Genomic DNA, 15,426 nt, shown 5'->3' on the forward strand with positions numbered 1-15,426 from the left:
TCACATTGTACCGCCCCGCTACATTTCTAATAATGCACAAATGTCTGTCTGTCTGTCTGTCAATACATAAACACAGTATAGGCCTTCTAATTAAGCATATAAGTAATCTCTAGCTGCTTTAAGATACAGGTGTTCCGATAACTTGTTTTCCCTTCCCAATACACACATACAGTTTATACACACACATAGACACATGTGCATATACATATATGAATGTGTATGTGTGTATATATATATACACAGTATATATATACATACACATATGTATATATACACACATATATTTTGTTTTTATTTATGACATGTAAAAGTAAACAAAACCTGTGTTGAACAAGTTTCACAGAGGTTTTGAAATCAGAGATAGAATAATCTGAACAACTGAACAATATCAGATCAAACAGTCCGAGTTTCAAGGTAATTTGATCTCATACAGATTCAGTTTGTACTCGGCGGCGTTTGTATGTGGGAAACAGGTCGATATGCTTTCCCATACTAGTCGACAAATATGATGTGTTGAATGGAAAAAATTAAACAAATAAAGAAAATGTGTCACAAGTGAGGAAACTGTGGTAACTCAAACATGACCCGAGTCCTTCAGGAGCACAGATAACCTTGAAGCTCATGAGTCAAACCAACATTAAAGCATTTCATTGATGAAAATGACAATGATAAACTATAGTCAGTTAGTAAGAGACAATATTGACTCACCACTTGATGTCTGACCACCTTCACATTTGTCATGAAAAAGATAAGCTGCTAATGAACAACCGGAGTGAATTATAACGTCTGTGCAACAATGTTAGCAGAATTGTTTCACAAAAAAAGTATTATGGGGATAAAGTTTTTTTTTTAAATTTATTCCGGCCGGGTGTGTTTATGGCGTGGATTATATTGCCACCTGCCCTTTGTGGCCACCGGGAGGCACAGAGTTTAACTGCTGCTCCGACTTGTTTTGAAGATGCATGTCAGACATTCTTTTAAGCTCTAGTATCAGATCAGCGCTCGGTATTGGAGAGTATGCCGAGCCAGGTATCTGTATTGGTATCGGGAAGGAAGACATGGTATCAGAACATCTCTCCTGTCGGAACACACACAAACTCAAGACGCAGGACCACGACTGCTCGGATCGCTCTCAAGACAGGAAGGATAGTTGATGTGGTCTGGGGAGACTTAATAATGAATTAACACTACGCCGGTAATTATAATGAAGCTCCTGTAATTATAGCGAAGCTGTACATATCCTGTGTGTGCGTGTGGCTTGTGGAAAGGAAATGTGGTAATCCAGAGGAAGTGTCAATAAAACAGCGATAGGTTAGGAACTGCCAAGACTCATTATCCACGAGCCGTTTCTCGTCCTAAAGTGCACAAACACCTCAGTGTCGACTTGTTGTGAAGTTAATGACTCGTGGTTTCCTTTTGTTTAAACGCAGCCAACTGACATCGCTAGACTTACTGACACATACCGCCAGCTATGTAGGCGGGCGGCAGGGAGCCTCTCTCTCCTTCCTGGATTCATTCACTTCTATACACAAACAAACATCAACAGGCAGCGTAAAGCAACCGCATAAACAAGGAGACACTGCCCATAACTATCTGGAGGGAAATCTTTGTCCTATATGTTTATATCCCTTAAACAGGTGGATCACAACTGGTGGAAAACTCTGCGTTGCTTTTATTGTACGTGTGTGAGAGGACTACAGAAACACGTGGTTAATGTAGGAATACTGTTGATAAGAGTGTTTGGAGACTAATTGGCCAGATATACTTTAATTGTGCAATGAGCATGCCACTCAACCAGTTTCCTGATTGCCCAAAACAATACCGGTTAGGTGAGCAGAACCACCCAGAAGGCACGCACGGCCGCGTCTGGCCAGTTGACCAGTGAGATGTATGCGTGATACACACGTAAACATTTTGACATTGTTACGCTACAACAAACGTCTGTATCAGTGCAACTTTTCTCACGTGCACAAAAACATGGACGTAGCATCTAAGGGGTGTCACCTACTTGCCGTTTCTCACCGTGATTGGTCCGCTGCGTGGTGGGAAGGAAGGAGCTAGGCTTTGACCTTTTCTCACCAGCTTTCTTTTCCCATGTACAAACGTGCACACAACTATGAATGTCTTCCAAGAGACATTGTCTGAAATTGTGCTGTTTTCCACAGTATTCAAATTATATTGAGTCTCTCTATGAACATGGTCAGACATGTCGTAAGAATACCTGCGCTGAGGCACCAGTCAATCCACCATGCATGTCCGTATCTCTATTTAAACTTTTCATTTTCCAACTAACAAACACTTGTTTATTTTGTAATTCCGCAGATATGTTTGTCCTTTTAATTTAATTGTTATTTTTTTCTTGGAGCCAGTATCTGCTGGCCTTTGGGGAGATTCCTTAATTCCAAAGCTCATGGAAGGCGAAAAATGTTGTCCATTTATTAAAATCCTTCTAAAGCCCCTTTCCACACAGCCTGTTCAAGGCGGGACTCTTGCACCGGAATTCCACATCGCTGTTCTGTATAAAAGGTCCGGAAAGGGGATGATGGGACAGAGTTGGAGTCTTTGTAAAATGGACAACCATCAAAGCATCTGGGATCGCACGCCGTCACGTCACACCACTTTTGGTGGCATGTTATCTAAAAGCAGGTGTAGTGGCAGATCTTAGTGTATTGCTACAGACTGGCTGATTAGAAGTGGAGGTGGGTAACTGGAGGTAAATGTGGAGTTGGAAGTCCAATGGAGCAGCGGACTGGTGAGTTTGCACATGACGACTAAACCAGGCTGTTCTCATTCGAGATGCGTGGCTGAACAAAGGGTTTGAATTTAAAGACAGAGAAACCGTTCACTGACTCCTTTATTTTACTTTCTGAATGATCAGCTGGAGGGAAAGGAGAGGAGAAAGGAGGGGTGATAGGTTGGCGAGTGCCATCACTGTGACAGGTTTACGCGGCAAACCTGTCTCGCCCGCGCTCTCTCTTCCCGCCGCTCTTCTTTCCGTCACCTGTCTTTTTTGTGTTGTTTTTTGTATTTTTTGTATTGCTTTTTGTTTTTCCCCCCCCAATGCCTCAAGGGAGCTGCCGCCCCTCCCACCAACGATTCCAGTGAAACATTAGCCCTGGCTGAAACCTTAAACCTTTAAGTGCATGTGTGTACACTCACGGCGGTAAGTCTTCAACGACAAACAAGCAACAGCAAAGCGAGACCGACTCCGATCTGCACACACACACACACACACACACACACACACACACACACACACACACACACACACACACACACACACACACACACACACACACACACACACACACACACACACACACACACACACACACACACACACACACACACACACACACACACACACACACACACACACACACACACACACACACACACGGTGGAGTCACGCTACTGATGCATGTGTCCTGCCGTAAACCCAGGGAGGTTTGATATGACCCCGTCCCTCCCCGTGACTAACACACACACACACACACACACACCTCGGAGCTGTTTGGAGAAACCGTTGCTACACTCAAGTGAGAGGGAAACGCGCGCGTAGACAGAAAGTTGATCATCAACACATTATATCAACAGTCACAGCGCCACTCTGCCAACACATTGCAACACACCGCCAACCGTTAAGGTGCTCTTGATACGAGGGAGCCTTAGCATTCAATGGGCCGAGGTTTTGTGAATCAGATGTAGGGAAAACAAAGGTCCTTCAACTGACTTTGTCATGAGTATGAATTAGTTCATTATGTTTAAAAGCTCCATCCAAAGAACTTCTAGTGAAATAACAATTACATTAACACTGCTTTCCGAAAAGACACCGAAATGCTGAAAAAAACAAAAAAAAACGTTCCTAAATAAATGGTTAACCGTCAGGTAATGGAATTATTATAAATCATTTAATCACTTATATAAGAGTCTTTAGTGTCTAAAAATAGGCGACTGACTGTTTTTGCTCCGAATCTTTTTTTCTTTATTTTTTTTTTAATGTATTTTATCTGTGTTATGTGATTTCTGTTGTGTCTTGTGACTGTTGCAATTTTTCTATGCTGCTGTCTTGGCCAGGCTTCCCTTGAAAAAGAGGTAATTGTATCTCAACGGGACCGACCTGGTTAAATAAAGGCTAATAAAAATTAAAAAAAATACAATATTGTGTATTGTCTTTTGTTTTATTGCTTTCAGAGTGTAAATCAATTTAAATTCGGCCACCTCTAAGAAGAGACACGTGGCTGTCCATCACCTCAAACCACAGGACTGTGTGATCAGGCACAGACACATTCAACTAGTTATTCATTTATGGGTAACTTTGGTATTTTTCTCATGTCTGACTCACACAACACAATCTGAAATTGGTCCAGTATTACGTGAGAGTGCTATGGCTAACTGCTGACTGAGTGCTATGTAACCCTGTAAGGGCAAGCTGCCACAGTCCTTCACATTCACTACGAGTGCTTGTTTTTGCCACTGACACGCTCTGGTTGTTATTTTAAGTGTCTGGCATCTCAAGGAGAAGTCTTGTTCTTAAATCTTGCGAGACGACAGGTTTAGCTGGAAGACAAAAGGTGGAAACGAGAGCGCACGCCGGGCAACGTTTGTTGTTCAGAGTCCAGGAAGAAATATTTGCAATGTCATATATGAATATTCTCTCTAAGGTGCTTTCCATACTGTTGTCAGACACTCATCAAAAACAATAAAGGATCAAGAGCCAGATTGGAACCCACCATTTTGTAAATATAAAGTATGAATATTAGCTTTAATCACCAAACTGTTTGACCAGCTACAAATTCTAAAAAAAATATGTGAAGTGACAACATGTTCTCTTCACTTCTCAGAGAAGCCTTCTAAGCTCGTAAAACAGATTTACAATGTGCTGAAAATGACACGGCTCGCTGTTGCAGTTTGCAGCTGATGGTTTCAGGATAAAAAGTATTTTTGTAACTGTCAAAACAATATGAAACAAAACCTGTCAAGTTACGTTAGATGATTAAATGACTCAGAAAGATCTGAGTTATGTGAAAGGTTGGAGTGATTTGTTTTAAGCAGAATGCAAGGACAACACAACTAAAAAAAAAATTAAAAACACAGCATAGCAAGGACCAAATGCTCGAATGGAGGTTGAGTGGGGGAGTGCTGGATTCCCATAGGTTATGTTGGAGGTCAAGGGTCATCGTAGCGGTCAGCTGCTGAGATCACGCAGATGAATCACCTGATGACCTTCCCAAATCCTCATTCCTTTGGGACCAGAACTGTCCCGGAGGTCAATCACAAATAACCTCCAGGGAAACAATCCCAGCTTCCTGAGGCGGCCTTCAGACCTTCTGCTCCACGCCCAGCCTGCCGCTGTCATCCATCCCTTTCTGGCAACACGATGGCTTACACGCCCTCCCTTCTGCTCGACCCAACTAACCCGAAAGTTCAACGTTATTATTGCCAGATTCTGCTCCTCTGCATATATGCAACACCGATCCCCAACCCGCAGATGCATCACTAGTCTTTTTCCAGGCGTTTCATCTCCGGCCCCAGTGAATTGACACTTAATCCTCGAGAGTAGTTGGGGGAACATCGGCCCGGATATTACGGCAAACTACGAAACAACCGAGGAAAATCCACTGGCCACGTTCGCTCACTCTGTAACAGCCTTATTCCACCATAACAGGATTTTCTCCATACATCATTGCATAAAGACTGTGCTTCATTATGTGATTTTAATTGATAGAAGCAGAGAGAAAGGGGTGTAAAAAATATGGTCCGTGTTGGCAGGCGAGGACAAATTAACCATTTTAATGAAATAATCATTATAATGATTGTTCGAATTATGCATGGCGGGAAACAATTTTGTTATAACAACTTGGAAAAATTAGTTATGTCATTCAAAGGGTATATTTAATGCAATTTTCATCCAAGGATATGGCTGACTTAAGACTAAGAACTTGCAGTGTGAACAATTAAACTATACACGATGTAAGAATAATGCCATGAAACCCGGCATAAGAGAATGGAAAACATGGACTGAACATTAATGATACATTTTGAGTTGTTGCAGTAGTGTTTTCATTGTTCTGTTTCATTGCACATTCACGGTATGAACAAACCAGTCTGTCTTTCATAACGACCACAATCATAAGCAACGCAGAATTGATTTTCTTCCACCAGTTCATCGTCACATACTTTAATAAGGGTCAGTGGAGCCTTGGTTTGCCAATGGCTTTGATAAGTGACAGGTGATGTGGGCATTGAACCCTCGACAGGCCTTTAAACTCTCTGCATGTTGGAGCGTGGAACAAATCAAAGTGTTCGAACAATCTGTCGTCAGGTCATCAGTGGGAATAATGGACTTCTTGTTCTCTCCTTCCCAGAGCGAAGTGTTCGATTGTCTCCTGGGAAACTGCAAATACTATAAATACTTAATTACTTTGACTTAGATTTGTTTACTTTTGCACTGCTGGAAACGTTGTTCTATATATATTATTCGCAGAGGGCGATCTTTCACGCTGTAATCCTTTCCAGTTGTTGGGATGGAACAACTGTGGCTTGGACTTTTGTCACATATTTACTGCTTCATGATTCTTCATGAAAAGAAACAAATTACACCCAAAAAAAACACACAGATGCCTGCGGAAAAAAACTAAAATAGAGGAAATGCCACCTTTATAAAATGACTCAATAAATGTTGCTTTGAGTTTATAACGGAGTTCAAGATTCTCGAGAAGAGAGGTCTGATGTGTGTCTGTTTGTATGTGTGTATACTGGTTTTCTCTGATAAGGAGAGGCCAGAGGCGTTTGAACCTTCATGACCTCTGCAGTGTTGGTGGCATTAAAGTGTTTGTGAAGAGAAATACATTTGTCTTCTCCCGTGTGTGTGTCAGTCAGATAAGATCTGACCTCACACATACCTGCACAAGGTTCCTGTCTGTTGCATTCTTAGAGGTGAACTTTACACGGCTCAACAAAGGACTAACGGTGAGAATCTACATTAACAGCTACCTGTGAGTCTGACTCTCTCACACTCTCACACACACTTCATTCAGCTTGAGTTGTTCTGGTTTGCATGAGTGCATCAGTGTGAAAAGTAGAGTGAACCAGTAAAAACACTTTATGACATACGCACACAGAGAGCATGGTGTGGGGTCTTCTATTCCGAGTTAAAGCTTTGAAAGAAAACATCAAGAGTTAGAAACAGGCCAATGTAACCCGCGGCTGAATGGGAGGGAAAAGATTGACCATGGTAGGAAAGAAGGAGACACATCGTTGGACATAATGATAATAATAACCAGTGTGTCAGTCTATCAATTTATATTGCAATTAAACTGCGGAACGTTGGCAAAGGTTGTTTTTACCAATTATGTTTATACCACCATAACCATAACCATGCAGCTTGTCAAGTCCACTGAAGAGGTTGGGCCTCGAACGTGCAGACGAGGTGGCAAACAATGCTAATTCATCTTCAAACATCAACTTGTTACAGACTTGAATGTAAAATCGACTAGACAAAACACACACACAAATAAATACTTTAAATAGATGGTAAACCCTCTGAACGTCACATTTTACTCACTGTGGCCTCGTTTTTAACTGCAATATAACTAGATATGTATATATATATGCAAGTCCTGCACCTCTATGGAAACAGAGTCATGGCTAGAAGTAGGCAGAACTCAAATGTCTTTTCAGCAGTATAAAATGCCATGAATTGTGAAAAAGCACAAGGTGAATTTCTTTGACAAAAAATGGGAAACAATGGAATGTATATATCTAAAAATGTTCCAAGTGTTGTCAATAGTGGGGGGGGGGGGGGGGCCCCACGTGCTATACATATTAAACGATTAAAATATTTACGACATATCTTGTCGTCTGACTTTTGGTTTCAGTCGAGTCAATACCGGCTTCTCAGTTTTTTCTGGCTATGACATTTTATTTTTGTGGAATATTCAACTTTAAGCTTCAACTTGGGTGCTTTTCCTAGACAGAAGCGTTTGTCACGCAAACCCCCCAGCTGATTTTGGGGTCTCTCATTACCTCTTTGTCTTTATCTGTCTATCAACCATGTAAACCTTTCTGAAATAGCCATATCTCAGGATTAAGGGCTTTAAAAAGGCTTCCCTCAACAAAAAAAGACAGTTTGTTACTTTGTATGTATTTCTCACATACTCGCTCTGACACACACACACACACACACACACACACACACACACACACACACACACACACACACACACACACACACACACACACACACACACACACACACACACACACACACACACACACACACACACACACACACACACACACACACACACACACACACACACACACACACACACACACACACACACACACACACAGTGGGTTTGTTTTTTGGCTTGTCCGAAGCCTGGCCCCTCTCCCAGACCCTGGACTGCACCCCAGCTATTACGGCTGCAGCCAAATGGGTCAGACCACTGAATATGTGCTGGTATTGATTTCACACAACTGACATCACCCGTGTGTGTTTAAATGCGCGTGTTTAAGTAACAGAAGCCAGAAATTGAGTAACCGCCCCCCCACACACACACAAAAGGGTAGCCAGACAGTTTATGTAAACAAGATCTTATGACGTGATACCCTGCATGTGGCGAGCTTGTGTGCGTGCGTGCGTGCGTTTGGCCTTTCTGTGTCTCCCATAGAGTGTTTTAAGATTGTCACTGTGTTTAAATTTCTATTGAACAGAAAAAAAACAAGTGGAGACAGGAAAAGGGACCTTTTCTCCAGGCTAAACAGCAAAAAGCCAATAAAGAAATGCACCACACACACACGCACACAATGATAAGCATCTGAGTCAGCGTTAAAGCAAACACAGCGGTATCACTCCTCAACTCAAGACCCCTTCAGAAGGAGCTTAAAAGGGAAGATTTAAAGGAACGGGGAAGCCTTCAACTCCAGTGGAAGAAATGACCGCACACTGCGCCCAATCCAGAGCTTTCAGAACTAAAAGATACACTTGAGTTCTGAGAGGAAGAAGGACAGGCACGATTCCAATGTCAAGTCATGGACCGGTCACCCACCGAAGCACACGGCGACACACCAAAGACTCTTAGACAAAGGCGTTTAAAACAGAGTAGTAAAAAAGTGACAGATGGAGAGGGAGAAAAAAAAAGTGTACGGAGAAAAAAAAGTCAGTTAGAAACAGAAAACCTTGCATATATAATAATCTAATGAGGAAAATAGGATTCTATTCCATTTTTTTAACAATCTGAACAAGTTTTTTTGTAGAAAACAACGAGAGGCTGCTGGATAAGAGATTATCATATTTTGAGAAACACTGCTGCTAATCCAATTCAACCGATATGAGATCACAACCAGTATGGATAAAAATACAACAGTTAAGTGTAAAGGGTACCTATTCTGATGTTTTACAGTTACATAAGTGGTACTTTTATGGCAACAACCAAATGAGGTGTGAACCGGAAATCTAGACCAACAAATGAAAGGGAAAAAAGCAAGTCAGAGCAGAGCCGGATCTCAAGCTAACAGCTTGTGTTTGAGATGGTGGATTTCTACACAGTGCCTTGGGGGGAAATCACAAGGAGGTGGGGAAGAAGTGTGTGGAGGGAGAGGTGATACGAGAAACAGAGAAAAGTGTGTCGGAGTGATCTAAAGAGACATATCGACTGCCAGAGTGACGGATGCACAAATACCGCGCGCACGCACGCACACACACACACACACACACACACACACACACACACACACACACACACACACACACACACACACACACACACACACACACACACACACACACACACACACACACACACACACACACACACACACACACACACACACACACACACACACACACACACACACACACACACACACACACACTATTTAAGCCTATGGCTTGAATGTTGACCTACATAAAGCGGTTACATGAAATCTATTGATTGCTGCAGTACATCTCAGCCAAACAATGTTAACAACATGACTTTAATCTGCAACATCAAAATACAGACATTATACATATATATATACATATATATATATATATATATATATATATATATATATATATATATATGTATGTATACAGTCAGGGCCATAAGTATTTGGACTGACAACATTTTTCAAATGTTCAAATAATGCCTATTAACACGACTGCAATGGATTTAAAATAAAGCAGTCAATATGCGGCTGAAGTGTAGACCTCCACATTATCAATCGTTGAGAAGTAATTGGACAAACTAACATAATAGTGAGTATAATGATCATTTTGAATACTTGGAGGAAACTCCTTTGCAGTCAATGATTACCTGAAGTCTTACACCCAAAGTCGTCACTAAGCGCTGAGTTTCCTTCCTCGAGATGCTTTGCAAGGCCTTTACTGCACTTCACTTGTATCTGAAGTAAATGAAAAGCATGCTCACTTGGGTTGAGATCAGGTGACTGGCTTGGCCATTGAAGAATAGTCCATTTCTTTGCCTTAGGGAAGATCTTGGGCTGTTTTCACAGTATGTTTTGGGTCATTATGCATATTTACTGAGAAGTGCCGTCCAATCAGTTTTGCAGCATTTGGCTGAATCTGAGTAGATAGTAAAGCCCTAAACACCTCAACACTCATCCTGATACTTCTATCAGCTGTGACATCATCAATGAACACTAGTGACCCAGTTCCATTGGCAGCCATACAGGCCCGTGCCACAGCACTGCCTCCACCATGTTAACCAGGCGATGTGGTTACTTTCCTTCTCGACGCTTTTCTCTTCCCATCATTCTGGCCTAAATTAATCTTGGTTTCATCTTCCAAAGAACTGTCATCTAAAACTGTCAAAGTCTAATCCGGCCTTCCTGTTCTTCAGTATTTATGCTACGTCTACTGCACATGTCTTCCATGGTCTTCTGGGCCTTTTGTGGTGTTGCTGAGCTTGCCAGAATATTCCTTCTTTTTAGGAATGTACCAAACTGGTTTTATATGTATATATATATATATATATATATATATATATATACACATACAAGGCTGACAACCTACATTAGGCATATATATATATACACACACACACACACACACACACACACACACACACACACACACACACACACACACACACACACACACACACACACACACACACACACACACACACACACACACACACACACACACACACACACACACACACACACACACACACACACACACACACACACACACACACACACAGGCTAACAGCAGAAACAGAAAGCACACTGGATTATTAACCAGTATCCATTGGGCTGAATGAGGTTATCTGGATATTAATGGGATTTCATATCTATACTGTAATTTGACTATGTTCCTAAAACAAGTACCATCTCTGTCTCCCTCACCGTCTCTGTTATAATAATCAAATGTGGCATAAATACCTTATACTGTACTAATCTCAAAACATGATTTGTGTCATTTATATCAAAAGGATAAAAGATCATCATCTGGCAAAAGCAATTACATGCTTTTATATACCATTGCATACATGAAGATCTTTCTTCTAAATCAAACAACAATACCTAGAGATCCAAGGCCTTTCTGCCTTGAATCTCATTTCAATATGAATCTCTTCATAACGTATTATCATAGCATCAATTCAATATTCATTCACCACCCGTGACGTGCACTCCCATAATTATTCATACTCAAATTCCATGTCAGATTATCTTTCATACAGTACAATATTAAGTGTGCATAATTTCTCCTCTTTTGTACTTTGTCAGAGGTCAGATCCATGCGTTATGTTCAACTTTCAGTTGTGCTTTATCCATATCAGGAATGCAGATGTTCCGCTCCACGTGTGTGTATGTTTTTGTAAGAACATAGCTTAAACACAAAGTGTGTCAGGAATCAAGGCTCAAATATTCAAACGGTGCTACAGTCAGTTCTCTTTCAATTTGTCTAATAATTCAATGTTTGAAATATGTAACCTTGCAAAGCAATGTCCTGAGGAATGAGAAGTGACAAAGAGGAAAAGACTGCAGCCAAAAAGATTAGAAAAGTTTAGAGAAGAACACATCACTGCAGTATTTGTCAACTTTACTGCAGCTAAAAGCTTGTTTTCATAGTTTGATAAAGCTTGCATTTGCTCTATGTGATATACACATGACAGCAGGAGCAATATAAGGAACATTGCATATAATTAAAATTAAAACATTAATTTAATGAAAAATTCACTCATATCTCACCCGTAAAGTGAACCAAAGAGAATAAAAGAGAGCAATCCTCCAAATAAACACCTCTGAGCTGTTATTAAGAACTCAGAGATACAGGCACCCACTCATCGCCATTTCAAAGTTCATAGATGTAGTCACACACACACACAGAGTAATAATTTGACTTTTTGTAAAGGTTATTCAAAAAGGTAGGCTAAATGAATGAAGTGAAAGAAGACCAACACGGTGTCATGAGGACACGCTGCAGCATTATGAGCCAATTAGGACTCCATATCTTGTCTTACCTCTCTTTGAGGAAGTCCACCACTTTTTTGAAGTCGTCGACGCAATACTCTCTCTTCATGTCCATCAGGACGCTGTCCGAGGCCGATTGGACGGGAACATGAAGGAAGGCATAGACGTGTGGATGATTCAATATCTTAGCCATCTCCTAATGAGACAGAGGGGAGAGAAAGAATATATATATATATATATATATATATATATATATATATATATATATATATATATATATATATATATATATATATAGAAGGGTTAGATGTTTCAGAGGAAAGGCAATATGGGTGAACACTGTACATGTGAGTGTGTCTACATGTTACATTTGTAAGTCAGAACAACTGTTGCTCATCTGTTAAAATAAAAAGAGTGAAAACAGAAAGAGACAAGGCCACTTTAATGTAGTTACATCTACATCACCAACATACACATGTTGCCAGGCTTTCTACTAACAACTTGCATCATATAGAAGTGCAGAGAAAAGTCAAATGGGTCGATACATATTCAAACCTTCTACCACCTGCACAACACTGACGGCCTGTAAACACTAATCTTAATGAAACTACTGCATAACTATCAATATGGAACAGTGGAAATAAGTCAAACTCACTTTGGGAAAGCTGACATTTTTGTATCATCACTAACTTATACTACAACGATTTCTACTGTCTTAAAATAGTATATTGCTGCCTGTTAGCCATGAGTTTTGTAAAAAAGTTAACTATGTATTTTATGTGACTCTAATGTATAGTCAATGCAAACTGAAATCACAGTGATGAATGGTAGCTGCTAGCTTTGAATAAAATAAAGGCTCCATTCACTTTCCTGCCTATTCATGGTCTCTGTTCACTCCAGATCTTCTATACATCCCCCCCCTTTCTCTTATTTTCCATGTCCCTTTTATTGGAGAAATAAAAGAAAAGCATATCTGAGAATAATTGTGTGGCCACTAGATCCAAAAATCCGATGAGTCAAGGCTGAACTAGTAGGGGTTCTTTATGTCTGAAAAGTCAAGAGCTTTTTACTGAAGCATGGAGGCCTACATCCCAGATCAAAAAAGTGAGGGGAAGCAAGAAATAAACATTAAGTCTATAATTCATACAATAATAATAAAACTCTTCCTGGCCACTAGATACCTCTCTCTGTTTCCAAAGTGCACGCTCAACATAATACATGCAGTTTCTATAATACAGAAAGACGGTTTTAACAAATGAAAAAAATGCTAATCTTAACATATTGACCTCAACTCAATGCGTGTTGGAGGTGAAGTTATGAAGTGGAACAATTGCCTTTCCTCTTGTTCCATGTGTTTACATAGAACACACTACAGCAGGGATACTTTTGGCAGGCCAAATCTGGAGTTGAGGTGGGGTTTTGTTTGTTTTTCTTTATCATCAGCAAAAGAACTTAAGAGACCACAGATGTCAGATTTTTTTTTGATGGATGCAATCAGCATGCTAATCACCACAAGAAAGAGAAAAGGAGAGGAAGAAATGATTTAATGATTTCCTACAAGGAAATTCTGATTGCAGTCTGTCCTCTCAATTTCAGATCTATTGTAGAATGTTCCCTACTTCATATACAGGCACGAAAGGATATGAATGCGTGCACACGCAAACACACACACACGCAAACACACACACACACACGCAAACACACACACACACACACACACACACACACACACACACACACACACACACACACACACACACACACACACACACACACACACACACACACACACACACACACACACACACACACACACACACACACACACACACACACACACACACACACACACACACACACACACACACACACACACACACACACACACACAGCTCAGTTGCAGTGCACCACAGGGGGTGACCACTAGAAGCTCCAAATTAGAAAGAATTAATTTGGTTTGAAAATGGACCTTGATTGGTGACAGGAATCAGCTTGCTGCATGTGTGTGTGTGTGTGTGTGTGTGTGTGTGTGTGTGTGTGTGTGTGTGTGTGTGTGTGTGTGTGTGTGTGTGATAGAAAGAATAATGTGTTTTACTGTAGATGCTTTCATCTGTAAAATGGTGGGAGAGTGATTTTGTGCCAATGTGTTGTTTTACTGAATTCTTCTACTTTTTCCGGTGATTTATTGAGTGTACTTATTATTATTGTGCAAAGCCTTTGAGTCTTCAAAACCACAAAACCAAAGGTCTGTGAGGTTTTCGCCATATACTGTGGATAACTTTTATTTGCATGTGCCTTTTCAAAACGTTTGAACCTTTTTACCATTGAAACAGTGTGCTATAAGCCTTAAAGTGAGCACTTGAACTATTCAAGTCTGCACTTATCATTAATAACATAGTTGATATTTCATCCTAGTACATTGAACAGACCTGATTTGGTAATACGGTGCTCCATCCTTATCACACACGTCTATTAGCTACCAGCGAGGTCTGATTGATCATAATTATGTGCATATTACAATAGGTACATTAAGATAGGGCCATACTCCAGGCTTCTGATTCTCCATATGACCTGCTCAACGAACAACTTGAATAACTTTTTTCTATTTTCTCAGTGTTATGTTTTGTTACTGTATATGTGCGTGTGACTATACAGGATATCCGTATCTGTAAATTTAAAATGCATTTTGATCCAAAGCTCTTTGAGTTTTCTGGTAGTGAAACAAAGTTTCTTTGCCCCGCCTTTCAGTATATATCCGTGTGCAGTGTTATTACAAATAGTAGTATGCTGTTCCAGTCTCATTAGGTTCACTAACAATGATAACTCCCCAATGACTGCAGCAGAGCCCACAGATTGTGAGTGTGCAATCATGTGTGTGTGTGTGTATGTGTGTGTGTTGCGAGGGTGAATGGGGTCTCAACAGATGGCATGCTAGGTTGAGTTGCAGGGTACTGCTGATAGCAACTTGAGATTCATCTATAAAAAGGGGAGGAC

The 15,426-nt window shown here is 40.6% G+C and overlaps 1 protein-coding gene across 2 annotated transcripts in view; it reads right to left on the minus strand.

Moving 5' to 3' along the window:
* cdkal1 (CDK5 regulatory subunit associated protein 1-like 1) overlaps positions 1 to 15,426 on the minus strand; it is a 200,884-nt gene that overhangs the window by 69,902 nt on the left and 115,556 nt on the right. For both annotated transcript variants that reach the window (XM_034553378.1, XM_034553379.1), the window contains one exon: positions 12,483 to 12,628. In XM_034553378.1, coding sequence (XP_034409269.1) covers positions 12,483 to 12,628 — 146 coding nt within the window. The remainder of the gene's footprint in view (positions 1 to 12,482; positions 12,629 to 15,426) is intronic.

Source organism: Cyclopterus lumpus, chromosome 16, assembly GCF_009769545.1.
Source record: "Cyclopterus lumpus isolate fCycLum1 chromosome 16, fCycLum1.pri, whole genome shotgun sequence".
NCBI lineage: Eukaryota > Metazoa > Chordata > Actinopteri > Perciformes > Cyclopteridae > Cyclopterus > Cyclopterus lumpus.